The 20,979-nt window shown below is 47.9% G+C and overlaps 1 protein-coding gene across 2 annotated transcripts in view; it reads left to right on the top strand.

Annotated features, from left to right (window-relative positions):
• Nucleotides 1–20,979, top strand: part of ADCK1 (aarF domain containing kinase 1) — a 173,995-nt gene that overhangs the window by 87,362 nt on the left and 65,654 nt on the right. For both annotated transcript variants that reach the window (XM_074996703.1, XM_074996704.1), the window contains exon 4: nt 13,947–14,150. In XM_074996703.1, coding sequence (XP_074852804.1) covers nt 13,947–14,150 — 204 coding nt within the window. The remainder of the gene's footprint in view (nt 1–13,946; nt 14,151–20,979) is intronic.

Raw genomic sequence — 20,979 nt, 5'->3', positions numbered from 1 at the left:
GAGCCACCAATTTGCTTATAGACCTCTAGTTTCTGATACTGTTGTTTATACATTAGTGTCTATACATTACTGCCTACTGGTGCTCGTCAGGATCAGGAATTTCTGGTTACTTGTGTTAGTCTTTGGTTATTTGTTCTTTATGTTGCCTCATAGCTCTCCTAATTCCCATCTGTGTATGGCTAATGCACTTGCTATGGTTTGTGCATCTTTCTGTGGCTTTTGTTTGGGCTGGATTACCCTTTCTAAAGAATCCTTGATTTATCTGAGGAACATCCCTGAAACTTGCCATTTAACTCTGCTGCTATTTTTTTGTAGTGACTTGCTTTCTTTGTTTGGAGGATGTAGACGTGTGATTCTGCCCAGACGCTCTAATGGTCCCTTCTGCGTTAAATACCACTCTGGCAATTTCCTGACTTACCTTTTAGATTCTTTCCAACAATTCCTTTCTTTTAAAAGTTATCTAGTACTGGTCGTATTTCAGACCTCTGACTGTTTAACTAGTCTGTGATCTGAGGAGCATTAGTCGTCCTGAAACTTAGTGGGTCACTCAACACTCTCGGGTTGCTTCTTTTCTTTCAGCGTTTGATGAAGGGAAATGTGAGCAGTTCCCACCAATGGCAGGGTGGTCTAGTGGCCAGCCCCCACACTAGAGGTTGAAGGATAAGTTTGTGGCATGGCCCCAAGAATCTAGTTTCCGCTCTGGCGGGAGAGGGGTTCCTGGGGGGGCTCCCCCTTTGTGCCTGGGGAGGGGTTCTGAGGCTCCGCCATCCATCGGCTGACCTGGTAGCAGCTCTGGCTCAGGCTGTGCTTGCTTCAGAGCCAGCTCCTACATCTTGGCTGGTCATCCCTGAACTGAGCTGGCTTCCCTACTTTTATGCTCCTCCAGGCCTGACACTGGCTGCAGATGAACCAGGGTGGGGCTGATTGGGCAAACAGGCTCTGTTTAACCTCTGCCCTGCCCGGCCTTCGTCTCACACCCTTACACCAAGTCACTTCACTTTACTCAGCATTAGGACCAGTCCATATATGCCTGAGGTAGTCAGTGTGGGGCACATGGAAAACTTGTCTTTATGAATCTGAGATAGGGAGAGACAAAGAGAAACTGAGTGAAGTGTGTAGATGGAGAAACACATGTAGTGATATGCAAAGAGACATTTATGCCGAAGCACTGTCCAAATGAGGTTTAATCTTGGTGACTCTCAGCGCTCCAAATTCATCATTTCCTTGCTGTTTACGATATGTGTGTGTCTGTACATTCTCCTGTTTAGCCACCCACCCCTTTTCCAAATCTTCCCTCTCCTGCGAAGCCAGTGGGAAGCCATTCTGTATTAGGCTAACTCGATTCTTTCCTGAGCACATCACAGCCATCGCCTCCCTTACAGACAGTAGGATGCAATCAGCTTTGTCAAACTCACCCAGAGCACTGAGGTGGGACTGGCACCATTGTCCTTTTGTGGCTGGGTTTGGTGACCTCTCTGGAGAGCTTTAGCTATGTGTGGCTCTGAAAGGGTTCTCTCTCAAATCACCTTCTCTCACACCCTAACTCGTTGTAGGTTGGCTTACTGAGGGGAAGCCAGGCCAAAAGAAGGACCTCTGAAATCAGTTCTGAACATGGTGAGGTTGGTACTTATTTTTATGTCTTATTATAGTGAGTCACATTGTCTGGGCTCTGCTCTTATGAAAATTCTTGTTTCCTGCACTCTTGAGACTGCAGCATTCTCTGACAATGTCACTATTGCAGTGCAGTGAAGCTGTTGTAGGAGGCAGTGGTTCCAAAGGAGCAGAGGAACGCTCAGGTAGTGAGAGCCAGTCTGATGGATGTCTTGGAACAGACAGAGACCTTGAACTGGACTGTGCATTTAGGGCCTGATCCTGTGTCCATGTAGGTCAATGAAAAAGCTCCCATTTACTCTAATACTGCAGGAACAGAGTTGTAGTTGGGTGCCAGTGTAAGAGCTCAATATTATTTTAATGTTGAGGGCAACCTGTGCTTCTCTGAGGACCTGAGGTCAAGGTGCCTGGGCCTGTATCTGATAGGATCAGACTAATCTGAATGCTGGCAGATGTACATGGACATTTTATGCCATTCTGGTTATTTCAACATGCAATAGCATTAAAGAGTCCAAAAGTGCCTTTGATAGCAGAGATGTTATAGAGGAGAAAGAGCCTTAGCAGTGTTTCCCTGTTCTTGCCTAAATTATCTCATTCTTACCTGGGATCAGTTTTAGCTGGCTTCAGTCAGATGCTGGTTTGGGCAGGCATTGAGAGAGCTGGGAAATGGTGCAGCTTGTGTTTGAAGTAAAGGAGAGGTGGAACTGAGTGTTGTGTGTGTTCTGCTGTCACTTCAGCGCATGTCTCACCAGCTGTCTCAAAGTCTACCTTAGATATTCACTAATACTAGAAAGAGAGAGGATTGAGTGCTGGGGCTGGGGGTGGAGGGAAACACAGTGGGTATGGCTTTGGAGGGGCAGTTGCCTATGACAACCTTCTAGGATGGGTCTTGGAAGAAGTACCTGAGCCATTTCAACCCTACAGCTTCTTAGAGGTGGAGAAGAAGTAGCTTGTGATCAGTGGCACTGAATGCTGTGGAGAGGTCTAGCAGGATGCTTGTGGTGCCCTTATCTTGTATGTAGTCAGGAGGAGATCATCCACCAAAGGAACAAGTGTCTTCTACGTCCCACACGGTGGTTTGAAAACTGACAGGCAACTAACAGTGGCCACTGGAGACCATTTTTTTTTCAACTTTTTTATTAGGTCACTAAGAAAAGAGAAGTTAGACACTGGTTAGTGGGTTTGTGAGACCTATAGATAAAACTGGTCCCTGTAATGCTGGCTGGGCTATTTCCCTGTTTTAGGGCTAATGGTGGATTCCCTTCATCAAAAGGGAGTCCAGGCATGCTCTATGTTCTTTTGCCACTCAGGAAAGGCAGGATCAGAAACCTAAGCAGTGGCCCTGGGAGCCAAAAGTACTCCCATCAGTACTTCCAGCATCAATGGGCCAAATGTGTGGAAGGAGAAGAAAATTGTTTTTGTTTTTGACAACTGTTCCTGGTGTTCAGAGAGCCCATCCCAGATGTGGATGCCTTTCTCTGAGTGGGAGGATGACAGCTCCTCACACTGCAAGGTGTTGTGTGCTGGAGGTGGTCAGAATTTCCTAAGAGGTGTCAGAGTTCCCTGGGGTGTGCCTTTGCTATCTTTGGGGCAGAGGAGAGATGGTCTGGCTTTGCTGCCGTCTCAGCAGGAACATACGTATGCAGACATTCCTTGGGTTTGGGCTGGGCTGCATATTTTGCTCGCTATGCTTAAGCTTTTTCTTCTTAATATATTTTACTGCAGGTGGCTCAATAACCACGGTGATCCGTGTAGGCCAGTGTTTCCCAAAGTGTGGTATGCGTACCACCAGTGGTATGCGAAAGGATTTCAAGGAGTATGTGGCAGAAAATAAATTACGAAAATGAGGAGCTAAGCACTGTGATGGCACTGAGAGAGGGGTACACTGATAAGGCCTAAGTCCCAAAAGGAGTACATGAATGTTTTAAGTTTGGGAAACACTGGTGTAGGCAGTGGGGTGGGAGAGGGTGAGTTGAGACTAGAACATCTGTTGGGAAACAGGTGTGTGTCACTGATTCTCCTATTCTTTCTCTTATAGGCTGGGTGGCACTTTCAGTGGGTAAATGACTCCCAGCCTCAGTCTCATGCTTTCTGTGCCAGCCTAGTGCTAGTGCCTTGTCCTGCTATGCAAAAGACTTGGGTTTCACCCACAGCACCAATCTCTCATCCACCTGGCCTGGCTAGTGCTTAGTGATGTGAAGAGACTAGAGCCCTGCCCTGCTAAACAAGACCCTAGCTCTGGTCTCTCCCTTTCCAAGCCAGCCAAGTGCACAATGCTTTTCAGTGCCATGCAGGAGAACCAGGTTTGATGCCCAGGCTCATGGGTCAGTCCTTGGGTCTGCTTAGTGCTTTGCAGAAAACCATTCAAAAGGCTTTAACTTGGCTGTCTGGGTTGGCAGGTCTCCAAGTGATATGTGGGCAGCATATTGCTGGTTCCTGTTATGTCTCTGAGACCTCCCAGGGCTTTGGCCTGACCACCTTCCCATATCAGAGATGCTAGAACACAAGTGGGCTGGACATGTTTAATTCAAGCTGGCTGCCTACTACCTGCCCTTTTCCTGCCTTGGAAGACAGGCAAACTCTGGGGAGCAGTAGGTAGCAATTGCCTCCTGCTGCCTTCTCTGGCTGCTGGATTTTTTCTCCTCTGTTGGAGACAGTGTGTTGAGGACAATTATTCAAGCTGCATAAAAGCTATTTTCCTATAATGGGCTGAACTTCTTGTACTGTGACAAACTGCCCGGCTGCTCCGGCTACCTCCAGTTCCCTGTGTCTTTTGTCCCTATTACCCGCTCTCCTCCTCTTCTGCTGCTTCTTTTTCTTTCATGCCTTCAGTTCCACACTCTTTCTCATCACCTCTCCCCATACACACACACACAAGGCAGGGGAAACAGCCAGCTCAAGAACATATTTGTCACAACAGAAGAATCAAAGGAGTCCCATTAAAATGCAGCATGCTCTTACCTGTGACTGAAGCCCAGGCAACCTGATGGCAGCAGTTTGTGTATGTAAGTCTGAGCAAATTTTTGAGTGGTAGCAGGTGTGTGCCTTTTGTAGTATGGGTTGCATTTGCAAAGGTTTTGTGTGTGTGTGCATGCACACATAAGATTATGTATGCAAGTTGACACATCAATCTACTTATATAATGTATTTTGAGTTCTTTTGAGTAGTGTCCCCACAGGTGCTGCACTCTAGGTGTCCATGTGTCTTCACATTGTCGCCTCCTTGTGCTTTTTGACACTGTGCAGCATGGGCTCCTCAGTTCCTTCTTTACCGTCCTCAGCTGTAGATGGAGATTTGATATCTCTCTGTCTCTAAAAGACAAGAAAGTTTAGTTAGTTTCACATTTTACACCTTTTCTCCAAGTTATTTCTCATGTTAAATGTTTATTAACAAAAAAAAAAAAAGAGGTAGAGAGAGAACAGAAAAACAAAACAAGTTTTAGACAAGCTTAGTTAGGGTTAGAAATAGTTGTTTCATCATGATCATGGTGAGCTCCCTGGGCTTTAAGCGATGCACAATGTGCAGAGAAGCCATGCTGGCCTCCAGCAGCCATGCTCCCTGCATCTAGTGCTTGGGTGAGGGCCACCAAACCCAGTCCTGCAGCCATTGCTCCAGCCTCACGGCGAGGGCCAGGAGGGATGGAGCCAGCAGGCTCAAGACTTATGTCTACAAAAAGTCCCTCCGGCTAATGGCCTCGGAGAAGCCCTCCGCTGATAAACTGGCACGGGAGACCAAGGGTAGAGACTCCGTGTGTCCCTCTACTTCAGTTGGCATGCCATCCGCAAAGGTGGGCCCTTCTCTGGCATGTTTTTGGCCTTCGGCGCTGTCTTCAGAGGGTGTGCCAGTTGAAACGGCTGCTGTGATGTCCCCGACACAGTCAAAGCTGGCAATGCTGAAGTGGGCACATGTGGAGCTGAGCCACCAACACTTAGCACCACCACCAGCTTTGGCCACTTCTACTCCTGGGCATAAGAGGTACTCAAAAACCAAGACTAAGTGGTGCTGGACCTGGAGTGCAAGCGGCACCATTTCAAGCCTCTGTGCCATTTGCACGATGCATGGGACTTGGCACTGCGCAAGTCCAGGGTGAAGGCACCACCCCACTCTAGTGCAGCACCAGAGATGGCACCAGTGCAGCACCGGGACTCCACTTTGCTGAAGCCCCCAGCACTAAAGTGAAACCTGGCATCTAAGTGGTATCATGAAGACTAACCACCAAGAGTGCACACGACACCGGCACCTCCCAGTTCACTGCACTATGTGTCCCCGGTGCTGCCTATGTCCCTGTGTTAGTCTCAATGCTCGTTTCTCACATGGCTTGAGGGTCAAGCCACCGATCCCAGGAGGGGGTGGTTTGGACTGCAGGAGTGTCTTTTCATTACAGCACTTTACCCCACACACTCCAACTGGGAAGATGTTTCACCCACCATGGCCTACCCACAGCCATCCCCACTGTGGTCTGCACGCCACTATCCGTGCCCTCAGGAACTAGTACCTCGGTGGTCTCCTTGTCAGACATGGTCACCCCATTCCCATGCTTCACTGGCACTGACCCCGGTATCCAGGGACTGCCCCATGTCAGAGCAGCTCCCATGTCAGCAACATATTCACCATCTCAACACTCTGGGGCTGAGGATTCCATGTCAGAGGGTGCAGATAGATCCCCACTGCACCACTCCTCGTCTTCACCAGATGATGCAGTGCTTTTGGTGTCCCCTCCCCCTGCAGACGACTCAAAGGTATTCCAGCAATTGTTTAGGTGGATGGCCCAGGCCCAGGAAAAGAGCCTGAAGAAGGTGCTGGTTAAACAATAGACTTCTCCGCACCCTGCAGCCTCCCTCTTCCTCCAGAATTGCAATGCCAATGGATGAGGCCATTATGCACCCTGCCAATGTCATCTAGCAGATGCCAGCATCCATTCCTCCACTAACAAGAGGGTTGATAGACCATAGTTTGTGGCATCTAAGGGCGTGGAGTTCTTCTTTACCCATCCACAGCCAAATTTGTTGGTGGTGTATGCCATCCGCAATAAGAGCAAATTGTTCCACTTCTCAGGATGAAACAAATAAGAAGTGGGACATCATGGGGTGCAAAGTTTATTCTTCTCGCGCACTGCTCCTTTGGATGGCAAATTACATGGCCATGCTGGCTGACTATGACCTTCTGAATTACTCCAAACTGCAGGAGTTGGTTCCCTTCTTACCTGAGCAGCAGCACCCAGCTCTCGTGAATGTCATCCACGAGGCTCACATCATCACCCACATGGCGCTCCAGTCAATGATGGATGTGATGGACAGGGTGATTAGGGTTACGGCTTCTGCCGGGGTCATGAGGCACACATCCCCAAAGACGTGCAGCAAAAAGTGGAGGACCTCTCCTTTGGCAAGCAGTATCTGTTCACCAAAAAGACAAACAAAGTCTTTCACTCTGTGGAGGATTCTCGCACTATGCTGCATATGCTAGGGATGTACGCCCCTCACGCAAGTGGGCTTGGTACTCTCCCTCTCAGAGACTATGGGGGCAGTTCCAGCAGCAACTGCAGTGTTTCAAACCTTGCCAGCAGCATAGGTCCCAGCGGCTAAGACCTCACCAGCAACCATAACAACAGCCCGCAGCATCCCACCCTCAACATCCTAAGCAGCTGTTTTGAGGGTATGGTCTGGAGTTTGTGAGATCTTTCTACTTCAGTATGGGTGCCATTTGTTCCATCACCACCTCCACCCCTGAGCTGCCATTACCTCAGGCAAGTGGGTCCTGGAGCTAGTGGCCCAGGGGTACTCTATCCTGCTCACTTCTACCCACCCCACCAACCTCCCTACCCTGTCCCTTTTCAAGGACCCCTCTTACAAGTCTCTCCTTGAGCAAAAGGTTCCACACCTCCTCCATCTTTGTGTCATCAAACTGGTCCCCGTGGAGTTTTGGGACTGGGGGTTTTACTCCACGTGCTTCTTAACCCAGAAGAAAAATGGGGTGAGAGTAGAGTCCCATTCTCAGCCACTGGAGGCTTAACAAATACATTCTATGTTGACGGTTCAAGATGGTGACTCTCGTGACCATTATTCCAGGACTAGACAGAAACAATTGGCTCTCAGCTCTTGACCTACAAGACTTCTATTTCTATGTCATAATCCATCCAGTGCTTAAGCGTTCCCTCCAGTTTATTGTGGGATTCCACCATTATCACTACCGGGTCCTCCTGTTTGGGCTCTCCACTGCACCCAGGGCGTTCTCCAAGACTCTGGTGATCATGATTGCCCACCTGCATTGGCATGGGGTTATCATCTTCCTATATCTGGATGATGGTCTTATAAAAAGACTGTCATTCCTGGAGGCCCTTTGCATGGCGATGGTCACCACATACCACCTGCTAAGCCTTGGCTTCCACGTAAACTATGAGAAGTCCATGTTTCAACCCACACAGTCCCTGTAGTTCATTGGGGCTCACATAAACACCACTGCCATCAGCGCTGCTCTACTGCTCCAAAGATTACGGGCCCTGTGATTTTATTCTGGTGGTGCCACTGTTTCCCACTGTCTTAGTGAGTGTTTGCCTCCAGCTGCTGGGGCACATAGTTGCTACCACATATGTGGTCAAGCTGGCCAGACTTTACATGCAGTGCCTTCAGTCCTGGCTGTCTGTATGCTATGTCTGGGCCAGGGACCTGCTGTCCAAAACTGTGGCCATATCACGAAACATTCTTGTCTCCCTTCAGTGGTGAACATGGCCAGACAACGTTCTCACTGAAGTGCTGTTCCACCAGCCACCCCCCCACACATTTATTACCCTTACTACAGATGCCTCCCTTATGGGATGGGGGGCCCATTTGGGTTCCCGTACGGTCCAGAGCAAATGGTCCTTCACCAAGCAAGCACTTCTCGTAAACCTCCTGGTACTCAGAGTGGTCCACTACACTTGCTGGCATTTCCATTGGCACCTCGAACACAGGTCAGTCAACATATTCATGGACAATACCACTTGCGTGTACTATATCAACGATCAGACTGGGTTTGGTCCCTGTCTCTAAGCCCAGAGGCCATAAAACTGTGGACTTGATGCCTTCAGCATCACATCACTGCAGTGGTCACACATCTCCCTGGGGTGCTGAACATGACTGCAGATGCCCTCAGGCATACATACAGCGATCACCATGAGTGGGAAATCGACACAGTGGCCCTCAATCACATGTTCCAGCTTTGGGACCAGGTGTGCATAGACCTGTTTGTGACTCAAGTCCACAGAATGTGTCACAAGTATTGCGCTAGAGCGGGTCTGGCGAAGCCTTCTCCATCAAGTAGGACATGCCCCATCTTTATGCATTCCCTCCCCTTCTCTTGATTCAAAAGCTTCTGGTCAAGGTAAGACTGGAGCAGGCTTGCCTCGTCCTGACAGCCCCAGCGTGGCTGAGACAAACCTGGTATCCTTACCTGTACTGGATGTCAATGGCAACTCCATATCCCTTTCTCCCTTGCTGCAAGCTTCTGTTTCAGGACTTCGGCTGCACCCTTCACCCTGCACCTCCACCTGCATGTGGCTCCTTTGTGGTTCCAGAATGTCGACATCACATGCTATGAGTGAGTAAAGAGGGTTCTCGTAACAGCAGACAGGAGTCCACGTGCAAGTCTTAACCTGAACAAGTGGATGTAGCTCTCTCAGTGGCTGGGTGCTAGCCACCTTATGCCTCCTCACACTGCGCCCCTTCCTGTCCTCTTGACTACCTGCTGCACCTGCGTGAGTCAGGCCCAGCCCTCAATACTGTGTGGATGTATGCTGTGGCATTGGCATTGGCATTGGCATTGTTCCACCAAGCAGAGGATGGGATTTCCTTCCTCTCCCATCACAGCACCAAACGTTTTTTGACAGGTCTGCAAAACTTCTTTCTGTCAGTATGCCCTCTGATCCCAATTTGGGACCTTAACCATGTACTCAACTGGCTCATAAAGCCACCCTTTGAACCGCTGGAGATGCGTTCCTGGCTCTGTCTGTTGATGCAGGTCTCATTTTTACTTGCCATCACGTCAGACAGGAGGTTGGGGAGCTTGCTGCTCTCATGGCTGAACCTTCTTATACTGTGTTTACCGAGGACAGAGTCACTCTTCGCCCTCATCCTAAGTTTCTTTCTACAATTCTCTCTCTATTTCACATCAACGAATCTATCTGCTTGCCTGTGTTCTTCCCAAAGTCGCACTCCAATCCCGTGCGTGCACTGTGACACACTCTGGATGTTCAGTGGGCATTGACTGCACGAGGCCTTGGTACAAGTCTTCTAGGCTCTTCCTATCCTACGTGGCGTGGTCCACAGGTCTCGCTGTTTTGTCTCAATGGCTGTCCAAATGGATTGCTACCTGTTATTCACGCTTGTTATGTACCTCACTGAAGGGAGTTTCCAGGTGCTACCACCGCCCTCTCTTCCTGGGCTTTGTCCTCCACTACCATCTTTCTCAAGAATGTACCCCTTACAGACATATGCAAGGCAGCGGTGTGGTCTTCCAGCAACATGTTTGCACAGCACGATGTTCTCTCGTCTTCTGTCGCTTCTTCCATTTAAGCGGGACAAGTGGTTCTGTCAACTGTAATTGTTACTAGGCTCCAAACCCACCTCCAAAGTGCAACTACTGCTTTATAGTCACCCAGGGACACTACTTGAAGAAGAAGAGAAAGTTACTTTGTGTGGTAACGATGGTTCTTCGAGATGTGTCCCTCGTGGGTGCTCCATTTCTCTCCCTCTTTCCCCTGCTTTGGAGCGTCCTGCTCTGTTGGCTTTGGTAGAGAAGGAACGGAGGGGTCCTCGCTGTGCATGTGCCAGATAGCAAGAGGAGGTGCTACAGCGCACGTGCAGCTTGGGAAACCACAGCTGTAGAAGAATCTCCAAGCGCCGGTGCAAGGATGCACCAACACCCAGAGTAGAGCACTCCGGGGAGTACACATCTTGAAGAACCATCGTTACTGCACAAGGCACATAACTTCCTCTTTTCTGGAATCTGACCATCTATGTGATTCACAGGTCAGTGGGGGCTTCATGCAATACTCCTCAAGACTTCCTGAGTTTTCTGCTCTTTTCCCTTCCCCTTTTTTTGAAATGTTGTTTGTAGTGAGAAATGCATTGTCATAGAAAAAGAGGGTTTTGCAGAGTGCCTGAAAGGGTCACATGCGCTGGCTTAGTCTGACCTCCTCTAGCAGCTCATTTGACAGCTCAATCCCCCTGATTGAGAGAGATTTCTCTCTGACGCCTGCATGCCTCCTCTGGCCTTGGTGAAGTGTATCGTCCCGAAGAAGAGAGGCTCTCACTGGTGTGGCGGTGTGAGGGCTGGGAAGATCAGGACCAGATGTTGATCTGGTAGGGGAAGCTGACTGGGTGTTAGTGAAAGGATGAGAGCACAGAGGCATCACATGTACAGCAGCCCTTCACACACAGGCTGTCTGTGTGCGTGTACAGGCTCGTTATTTTGATTAATTCAGAGCTGAAACCTATTTTGCCAAAATGTTGCCTGCACTCATCTCCCCTAGGGTGTTAAATGATTGATGTTCTTTACTTCAGCGTTCCCCTGTGAGCCCCCTCCAGGCACTCTTGTGTCAGAGTCCCCTCGGCAGCTGGAGGATGTGCAGTGCTCTGTCAGAGGGTCCATGCTATTCTTCCAGGATACTGAGGTGTTTAGACTCCAAATTTGTAATCCCTGAGTGACAAAAACAACAAGAAGTCCTGTGGCATTTTACAAGCTAACAGATTTATTGGCGCATAAGCTTTCGTGGACCCACTTCATCAGATGCACCAGTTCTTTTTGTGGCTACAGACTAACATGGCTGCCCCTCCAAGACTAATCCCTGAGTGAGACACTGGACTTAGTTTTCAAGCTTAACTTGTTTGGAGTTGGCATTGAGGGGCTGCTGGGATCACAGGGCTGTCTCCTTATTTTGTTATTCTGTTCCAGATATGTTCTCATACCATAATAATTCCAGACCGTTGGAGTGTTTTCCAGAAGCACCGTAAGGAACACGATTAACTCCATGTATGGTTCATTCTCTCCCAGCCTTTCCCCAAGAGGAGAATTGAGTGCATAATGTAGGGTTTGGGTTTGAATCTGACTTCTTTTTTTGTTGTTTTTCCTATCTTTGTTTTTTTTTTTTTTTGTCACATACGCACTGCTCTATGCTTGAAGCAGGAATTGCTGAGGCTCGTGGTGGTCTTTTTTTTTCCCACGGCCCCTGAGAAAACTCCAGCACAAATAAGCTTTATAAGTCAAGATTTCCATTGTGCCAGAGAATCAGGGTTATTGAACAATGGTTTTCATTCTGAAGCTTTATGTGATCTTTTAGGTGTGCATTGCTTGGGCCAAGGAGCACCTCGAATCATAGAATTGTAGGACTGGAAGAGACCTCAAAGGTCCTTCTAGTCCAGTCCCCTGCACTGAAGGCAAGACTGAGTATTATCTGTTCCTTTCCTGAGTGGTGTTTGTGTAACTTTTTCTTTAAAATCTCCAATGATGGAGATTCCACAGCCTCCCTAGGCAATTCATTTCAGTGCTTAACCACCCTGATAGGAAGTTTTTTCCTAACGTTCAACCTAAACCGCCCTTGCTGTAATTTAAGGACATTGCTTCTTGTGCCATCTTCAGAGGTTAAAGAGAACAATTTTTCTCTCTCTTCCTTGTAACAACCTTTTATGTACCTGATAACTGTTGAAGCTGAAGACCAAGAGCTAAGTCTAGAAATTAAGTGTCCTGTATTGCAACTTACTGTATGTAAGACTGGCTGTAAAATCCCACATTGCTGTATTCATTGGTCAATGATTAATAATGCTATAAGAAGAGTATTCAAGCCAAGCATTCAAAAGTTAGGAAATGAAGAATTTAAATTGAAAGTTCAGCCTTAACTCTTCCCATTACCTCATTGCTTACATTTTAATAGATAGAGTGTGTCTATATTGCATCTGGGAGGCAGATTGATATACACATACTAGCTTTGATCTTGCTAGTGGGCTAACAATAGCAGTATGGCTCTGATGATAATACACTTCCCAGCTGCAGTGAAAGAATATCCTATAAGTTAAAACCTAAACAGTGGGGCAGAGAGCAGAGTAAAGGCTAAACTTTGTCTAACCTCTTCCTACCTTCTGAGTGCTAGTTTTTTGTTTTGTTTCAAACTTCTGAAAATTACATGAACACTAGCTTTTTGCTGGTTGTTTCTCTGGCGTGGATAGTCTGAATATCTGTGTGACTGAGTATGAACTGCTAGGAGCTGGTGTTTGTGGCCCTGTCACTGGAAAAGGTGAGCTCTCTCTCAGCTGCTTTTCTGTTTGGGATTTGACTGACTGGTGACACTGGATGCGCTGAGGTTTTAACCACTTTCATGCAGATATCAGAAAAGCATAGAATTGGAGGGGGGTTTTTTTCCTTGTAAATTTTTTGAAATTCTGATAATGTAGCAGGGTAAGTTCAATCACAGTTGATTTCCTCCTTGTCTGTGGAGTACTAGTATAAGGCAGAACAAATTGTTGTTAAAAGGTCAGGTGGCTGATACAGAGTTGTGGTCACTGGTTGAAACCTAGACCTGGCCAGTGGATGTTTACACTTGTGTGTGATGCTCTTATAGCTGTCTACAAGTGTTATTTTATGGCTGCTTGTTGGCCAGTGTGGAACAAATTTGATAGGTCTCCGAACTCCTAGTGTCCCACTCGCTGCAGCCATACTACAACTGGCATGAATAGGTCCCTGCTGGCTGGCTGTGCAGAGAGGCAAGAACTGAATGGGTCCTGCATACTGCCCTACCCAGTGTGTGGAAGAGGTTAGAGAGAGTTGGTGGAACAGCACAAACGCTAAGCTGGCTCTTCCACTGCCTAGATTGTAGCTATGCTGCTGAGAAATAGGATCTGTCTGCCAAGGGGCTGCCCATCCAGCACCACTTACCAGGGCTAAATTGACAGCAAATAGTTGTTTTGCTGTATCTGTAAATAGACTATCTTTCCCCAAGGAGGCATCTGGGCAGAGACTCTCAGGGATGGTATCTATCTCCCCCCGGCCACTTTAATCCTCTGCACTATCACTGAGAACATAGCCACACCTGTGTGTTTTAAACAGGAGCAATGATCTTGACTTTTGCCATGCGCTGTGACATGCCTCCTTTTGTCTCCGTGTCAGTTTCTGTTCATCAACAAACTATGTTCCCAGAGTTTCGCTGACAATAGGTGATGCAGGTGCATGACCAAGGAGGAAACAAAATGCCAGCTGCATTTGAAACCTAGAGGAGTAAAAGTGTGCATGTTTAGGGTGGGCAGAGGGGGTGAAGGTGGAGGAGGGAATGAGGAACAAGGGGCTTAGCTGATGATTTGATCTCTCCGCAGGTGCATCTGCGCTCAGCGGAACGCCTCCGGGAGCTCTGCTGTGCCAACAGAGGCACCTTCATCAAAGTGGGACAGCATCTGGGGGCACTCGACTACCTTCTGCCTGAGGAATACACTCGCACACTCAAGGTGCTACACAGCCAGGCCCCACAGAGCACCATGCAGGAGATTGAACAAGTGATCCGTGAGGACCTGGGCAAAGAGGTATGAGAAGCTGCAGTGCTCGTGGGCAAGCAAGCTGCAGCATCGCAGCTCTGGGTCACTAGCCAGAGGGGAACAGGAGCAGTAAGCTGCTTACAGATTTTCCTTCATAGATGGAAACATGACAAGTGAGTTTGGAAAACTGGCCTTGTACATTGGACAGTTTAGGCCACAAGAGCGGAAGCTGTGGGAGTCGTCTTATCCTAGCCCTGGGGGAAGAGTGGCAGTTCCCAGCCATTGCTGGGCGTGGCTTTGGTGGAAAGTCTAGTAAGAATTACATGGGAGAGGGAAAGGGTTGCTGGGCAGCAATAAGGTACATCAGCAGAACTGGGTATGTGTAAGGACCTGTGTCAAGAATAGCAGGGGTGCTACAGATCAAACATTTAGGGCTGTGAGCAGAGCTACTGCACTCCCCTGGATTGGAATGTGGGAGTGTTGTACTTCAGGAGCAAGGTGCATGGGCGGATAGCACTGGTCGGTCCCTACTGTGTTTACTTGGCACTGACAGCCTTTCACTTTCACAAGCTCCAATTAACCCCAGATGAAAGAAAGAAATTAAGTTCCTTTAATAACAGCATAAATCGTTTTTGCTGCTGACACTAAGGCAACAGAGTAGCAAAGGAGGCTGCACAATTAACCCTTGGAGCCCAGGAATAAATACCTGTGATATCTTGCAGCTTTTCAACTCATCCCTCATGGTGACAACTTTACCCCCAGGCTGAGGTGTGCCTGAGATGTAGGGGGAGGCTGCAAGGAGCATGGGTGTGAAGTGAAGCAGTGGGGATAGGAGTGTAGGTGGGAAGGAGAGGCAGCCTTATGCCTGGGTAATGGTAGAGAATGTAGATGGGGGGTAAATGAGTCCTGGTGCTGGGTTCGGGCTAGGCAGTGTGGGAGTGACATGTACATGTCTGGTCTTTTGTTCTGGCTGCCTGCATGGGAATGTGTTGGGGAGAGTGCATCTGGCTGCATGGCTGGTAAGGCTAGGTGTGTGTACGTAGGGGTGGGTGTTCTGGGTTGATATGTTGGTAGTTGGGGTGGTTCTGGATCTGTGTAAATTGAGGGCTGGCTGTTTATCAGTGACATGAGGGATTGGATAGGGAAATTGGATATTCATGAATGACAGCAAGCATTTTCCCCATAGTCTGGTTGCAGACTGCACCCTCTGACCTGCTTTCATGCTGCCAGTAAGTGAGATCAAACCTCAGTCTCATCCCAAGGTTAGTACCAGCTGGATTTATAGCACAACGAATAGATGAAGGGAGAGAAACAGGCCAGTAAAACCACTCCCTGCAATACCCATGCTCCAGTTGCTCCCTGGAGTAGAGCTGCAGCCAGCCTTCTCCTGTGGTGAGTGGAGGGAAAAGCCAGGCTGGGATTAGACAGCATTAAAACACAAAAGCAGTCGCTTCTGGCTCCGCATGCGCTGCTTCTCTCTGTATCTGTATGGGGCGCTTGGTAGCGGGGCCTTTTTGTTCTCTCTCAAATGCATTTTCAGCTGCCACTGATCCGCCCTGGTTTCTTTCAGCATTTCAGGAGCTAGATGAGCTTTCCATGCCTCATTGATTCCCAGCGAGGCAGCTCGAATCCCCCTCTCAGCAGCAGCCTTTCCTCTTAGCATTCACTTCACCCACATGGTAGTGTCGGGGTGATCTTTAATTTTAAAGAGACAGAGGAAGCAAACAGGACTGCTAAAGAGAGAGAGAGAGAGAGAGAGAAAAGGGTATGAAAAGAGACAGAGAAGAGATAATGAGAGAGAGATAAGGGAAGAAAAGTGGAGAAAAAGAACGGCACTGCTAACGATGGATCATAATGAGGCCCGAGGTACAGGTTCGGTCTCTCTAGGCTGGCACTATCTTGTCCAGCAACATCCATAGTCCTGCTTGATTTTAGTTATCTGGGCGACCACTTATCATGGCCATGGCCAAGTTTCCTGTGGTCCCATAAAGTCCGTTTACCACCATGAGTCCTGGCTCTCAATGTTCTATGCTGTTATTGAGCTCGAATTTACCCCTAAATGTCTTCTAAGACAAGCAGTGGAAATGTTGGTAATACCGCCAGACAGGATTGACCTCTCATGGTCTGGCAAATTCTCTCGTTTGGCACTGGTCAGGTCCCAAGGTGCTGTACTAGAGAAGTTCAGTCTAGAGTTGCTTGAGTCCATTATTTATAGTTGACTGAGTCAAAGAAATTAGAAACAAAAAAGGGTGTTGAGAAGCTAAATCTTCTGAAGGCCTCCTTGCTAGAGCCTGTAGGAGGCTGTGTGGTTGCAACACCAATGAGGTTAGTCCATACATAGAAACATGTTCACTACATTTTAACAGCAAAACGCTGAACTGAAACTTTGAATTTGGGTAAGATATTTGGGAGATGAAGTATTGAAATTTTTCCTTGGTGGGCCAGGAGCCCAGCAAACAGGGGAACTGTTAATGTCAGAGGGAAGGAAAGTTTTTATTCTACTGATTTCTACCTGTTCTTTTAACTTAACTTGACAAAGCATGAGTCCCATCCCCAAAGTTTTCCTTCCTCCGCCCCTCTTTACATATACTTTTGGAATGTAGCCAGACTAGTTTTGGTGGAACCTGAGACTGACTGAAGGATCCATGAGGAGCTCTGGAAAGTAAATCTTTCCTTGTGGTACCAAGTTAGTAAACTGACAACTTACAACTAGCTATTTACTACATTATAATATATTTATGTTGCATACATACACGGTTTAGAAACTGTGTGTATGGAATTGAATGGCTTGAGAACTGGAGAATGGTATTCAGGCCTTTCCTCTATAGGACACTTGTTCTAGTCTGGGTTCTGGAACCTATATCACCTTTTCAGGTGAGGCGGAGGTCATTTTCTTTGACAGCCATTCAGTATTTGGGAGAAAGAAGTTGGTAGTTCTACATGCAGGTATCTATCTCATGTAGTCCTCCCTCAGCATTGGCTCTAATGAGCCAAAGATAGGTTGGACCACTCAGACTACTCTCCCCAATCTCACTCTCAAAGGGAGTCCATTGTTTTTTTTCTAATTGTTGCATTTCTAGAGCATCTTGCACTGTAATATCCAAGTCCCCCTCCTGGATGGAGACCAGTTCATCAGCCTGTGCAACATCTCCTTTACTTTGTGTCCTTGATATCAGTCTCCTCCTGTTTGGCTTCAGTGCTGTCCATCCAACTCCCAAATAAGACTCTCTATTGCCTGATCTATTAATTATGTAGTAATTCTGAGAACTCTGTAGTTTTGCAGGGTTTTGCCTCATGAGCAGTCCCAGAAATATCACATTATTTGACTTATTATAACACCACCAGTATGCATGGAGACTATTTAGTAATACTTCTGTTAGTATCATTAGCAAAATCACAAACACTCCAACCCAGTTAAATGGATCAAAATGGTCAAAATGCCCCTTGTCTGAGCATCAGTACATCAACCCTCTCCCTTTTCAAAAATTCTGACATATTGGTACTCATCCACAGCAGCAGCAGTGTCATCATCCTGGCATCTCCAAAGGTGTGCAGGCTGCAATAGAGCTTTGATGATGTGTTATGCTGATGCCCGCTTTCGCTAATGCATAGCCACTAGGGTTTTTAGCCCTTTTCCTGCTCTGTTACTTCCTCACCCTTCTAATGCTGGGATGCTCTTACCTCAGGCTTATTAGCAAACATGTCAATTAGTTACTATGACTTTCCCGTGATTAGACATCTGCTGATAATCCTAACTTAAAATATCTAGACCCAGTATAAATTAGCATCCTGGGTTACATAATAACAGTTTAGGCATACTTTTTTATTACAGCGTTTTATCCTGCATGAGCTCGGGTTACTTTTGGTTAGCTTCTCGTGCTCAGGGTTTTGGGGCATTATGCCAGGATTAGTTTAGTGAATCGATTGTAAGCTTGTTGCGTTACTGCCTCAATTTATACCTATGCCTTTTAGCAAATACTTGTACTTGTGGGCAGTGTTCCCTCTAATTTCTTTTTGTATCCATTGTCAGAATAAATTTTGGCATGCGCTGATGTACACCACCAGTAGAAACACAGGCTGCCAGCTGTGGGTGCTCTGCTAATCAGGTGGGTGGTATTTGGATCTCTCTGGGGTGGCTGCCCAAGTGCTCAGCTTACAGGGAACACTGGTTGTAGGCTACCCCTTAGGACTGCTCCTCTGATTTCCAGTGCACTGCCAAGTGACTTAGACTCCCTGATAGCTCTCCCTTCCAGCAACACTGAATGTCACGACTCTTTGTCCTGGCTCTGTCTAGTCCTAAATGCACCTTGAAGTCCAACTACAAATCTGGCCTGCCTGCACAGTCCAGCAGTCCAGAGGTTAGCCTCCTCTCACCCCACCCCACAATAGTCCCCATCCTGCTCAGACTGAAATGCTCACACAACATAGTTCTGGTCAACTCTTCAGCCCATCCTCTCACACAGACCCTTTAAAATCAGTCTTGAGTCTCACCTGCCAGCCTTTCCCTGAGATCCTTTAGTTCCCTCTTGCGACTGACACAAACTTTCCAACGTACTTATATCCACAACTTCTGAGCCCTCTCCTGATCACTTTACTTATCCCAAATGTCCTTTCTGCTCCCAGCTTCCTCTTGAGGATCCTGCCCCCTGGTTTTCAAACCATTCACCGTGGGATGAGTAGGTCTTTCTGGACTTTCTTGATCTTGGCAGAAGTTTCTGTCAGCTCCTCCCAATCTCCTTTGGTTGGTTCCAGTGAGACAATCGTCTGATTTCCCTGCTTCTGGAGCCTGACCTGGGGACTCTAATAAAGCTGGGCACTGAGCCAGGGTGCAGTTTAACTTACCCTTCAATCGGAACCACCAGCAGGCCTATTAGAAAGCAAAGCTGGACACTTCCAAACCCTGCCACCCACTCAAGTGCAGACTGAGGGGCTGCCTGTCTGAGGTCCTGCCAGGCTTGCTCCTGCCCTGCTGTTCCACGAGTTCTGCTCCCAATGACCAGTAGATGGCAGACCAGCCCTGGCCTACTGGAGAGCCTCTTGTCACAGAACAGGGAGCTTGAAGGCTCTTCAGGGACTTGGGCAGAACTCCTTGTCTGGCACTGGGGTGGACAAAGAGGGATGCTGACATTTTTCTCCCTCTGCAGTCTCATCATACATTTCTATAGCCCCACATTAATAATAAGTAAAGCTCCTGTTAATTTTTCACTCTTATTGCCAGCAGGGTTGAATGTGACAGGCAGAGCTGGGCCGGTTTCTGATTGGAGTTCTTCACTTAGGGGGAGCAGAGAGTGAGGGTGGAAAATTGGGATGCTTTTTGTGAAGGGTTGAGGGAGCGGGTCATTGTGTATGTAAGACAAAGCCCCTAATATTGGGATAGTATTGGTAATATTGGGATATCTGATCATTTTTGCCTTCACTGAACATGGGACCCCAGTGAAAATACATCACCCCTCGGCCCCCCATCACTCCTTGTGCACATGCACCTCTGGGTCTATTTGCTGAGCTCTACAGTGTATGTGGCTGTGGCCCTTTCCCTGAGAAGACGCTGATGTTTAATCCTGGGGACCATTACCTCAGGTGCTGTGTCCAATCTCAGTTGATGGGGAAGTGCATGAGGAGTGAGGCTTGTATCTGACGAAGTCACGTCCCAAACCAGAACTGGCTTTATAGATTAAAGGCCCAGTTTCGAAAGGGGCCTTCACCCAACCCCACCTTGTGGGAGCAGATGGTGGAACACAGCTGCCTCCCTGCCTGGTGAGCGAGTGCTTTCAGGAGCCCATCATTTTCACCCACAATTACTTATAGTTTCTCCCTGCGGTCTAAGGGCTGTTTTACAATCAGCAAAGAGCCTGTACCTCTGACTGCAGCTGTGAAATGAGTCAGTTCACATGCTGAGCAGAAACGGTCAAGGGGAAGGGTGCTGGTTCCCCTCTTTGTCAATGGAGTGGGCATGAGTGAAGCACATCTTGTGCTGTAGCTCAGGTGGGCTGGCTTTGTAGAGACAGCTGTAGTTCGGGGTCTCAATGCTCTGGGCATGTTCCTAGTTTTTGTGTCTGCCTGGGCCCCGAGGCTTTGTAGTGCGAAGTGAAATACTCCTCACCAGAGAGATCATCTTCCTTACCAACAGAAATGTGGCCCGGCAGGATAGGGAACTATGTTCCTGTAGTTTCCTTTGCTCCTAAAAGCCCCAAAATGCTTTCCACGCTGTACCTGCTGCGATCATTCACGCAGCACTGAAGCGCATCCATGTTGGTGGTGGAATGGAGTCACTGTTTAACAATGGGCAGTGACACTGCACGGAGCCATTTGTAGGCAGTGACAAAGAATCCCACATGTCTTTGAAGCTGCTGAGATGTGGGAGTGACTATGGAGATTTGGAACAGGGCAAGGAGAATGGGACTAACACCTTGACACATGCCATGTGACCTTTAATGTCTGCATGGCCCCGTGATCCCAGATGACACCCTGGTTTTGTCAGGAGCTCTGTAATAACCCTGCATGATCAGGATATTGTTTTTGTGTCTCCTGGCTTTGCACGAATCTTGCAGGGTCAGTTTACAGAAAGGGTCAGACAGCTTCATAGATGAGTGTGTGTGTTTGTGTCTCATAAACTGGTGCAGTCTGGGAGCAGAAAAGAAAGTGTGTGGATTTTCCGGGTTCCTGTTCTGGCCTTCTGTTCTTTCCTCCTTTTCCCACAAACTACCCTCCGTGCTGCACGTCATAGCAGCCTTTGCTGTGACTGAGAGATCAGGAGGAAGGACTCTCTTCTCTCAGGCACCCATCAGCAGAATCTCAAGCTTTGGAGGAGTTTTTCTTGTTCCTGAGCTACAAAGCTTCCAAGAGCTTGACTGAGCCTTCAGATAGCCTTTGGGGGCTT

The sequence above is a fragment of the Carettochelys insculpta genome, chromosome 6, assembly GCF_033958435.1.
Source record: "Carettochelys insculpta isolate YL-2023 chromosome 6, ASM3395843v1, whole genome shotgun sequence".
NCBI classification, from domain to species: Eukaryota; Metazoa; Chordata; order Testudines; family Carettochelyidae; genus Carettochelys; species Carettochelys insculpta.
Note: the sequence above shows the minus strand (reverse complement) of the source record. Positions and strands in the feature narration are given on the sequence as shown.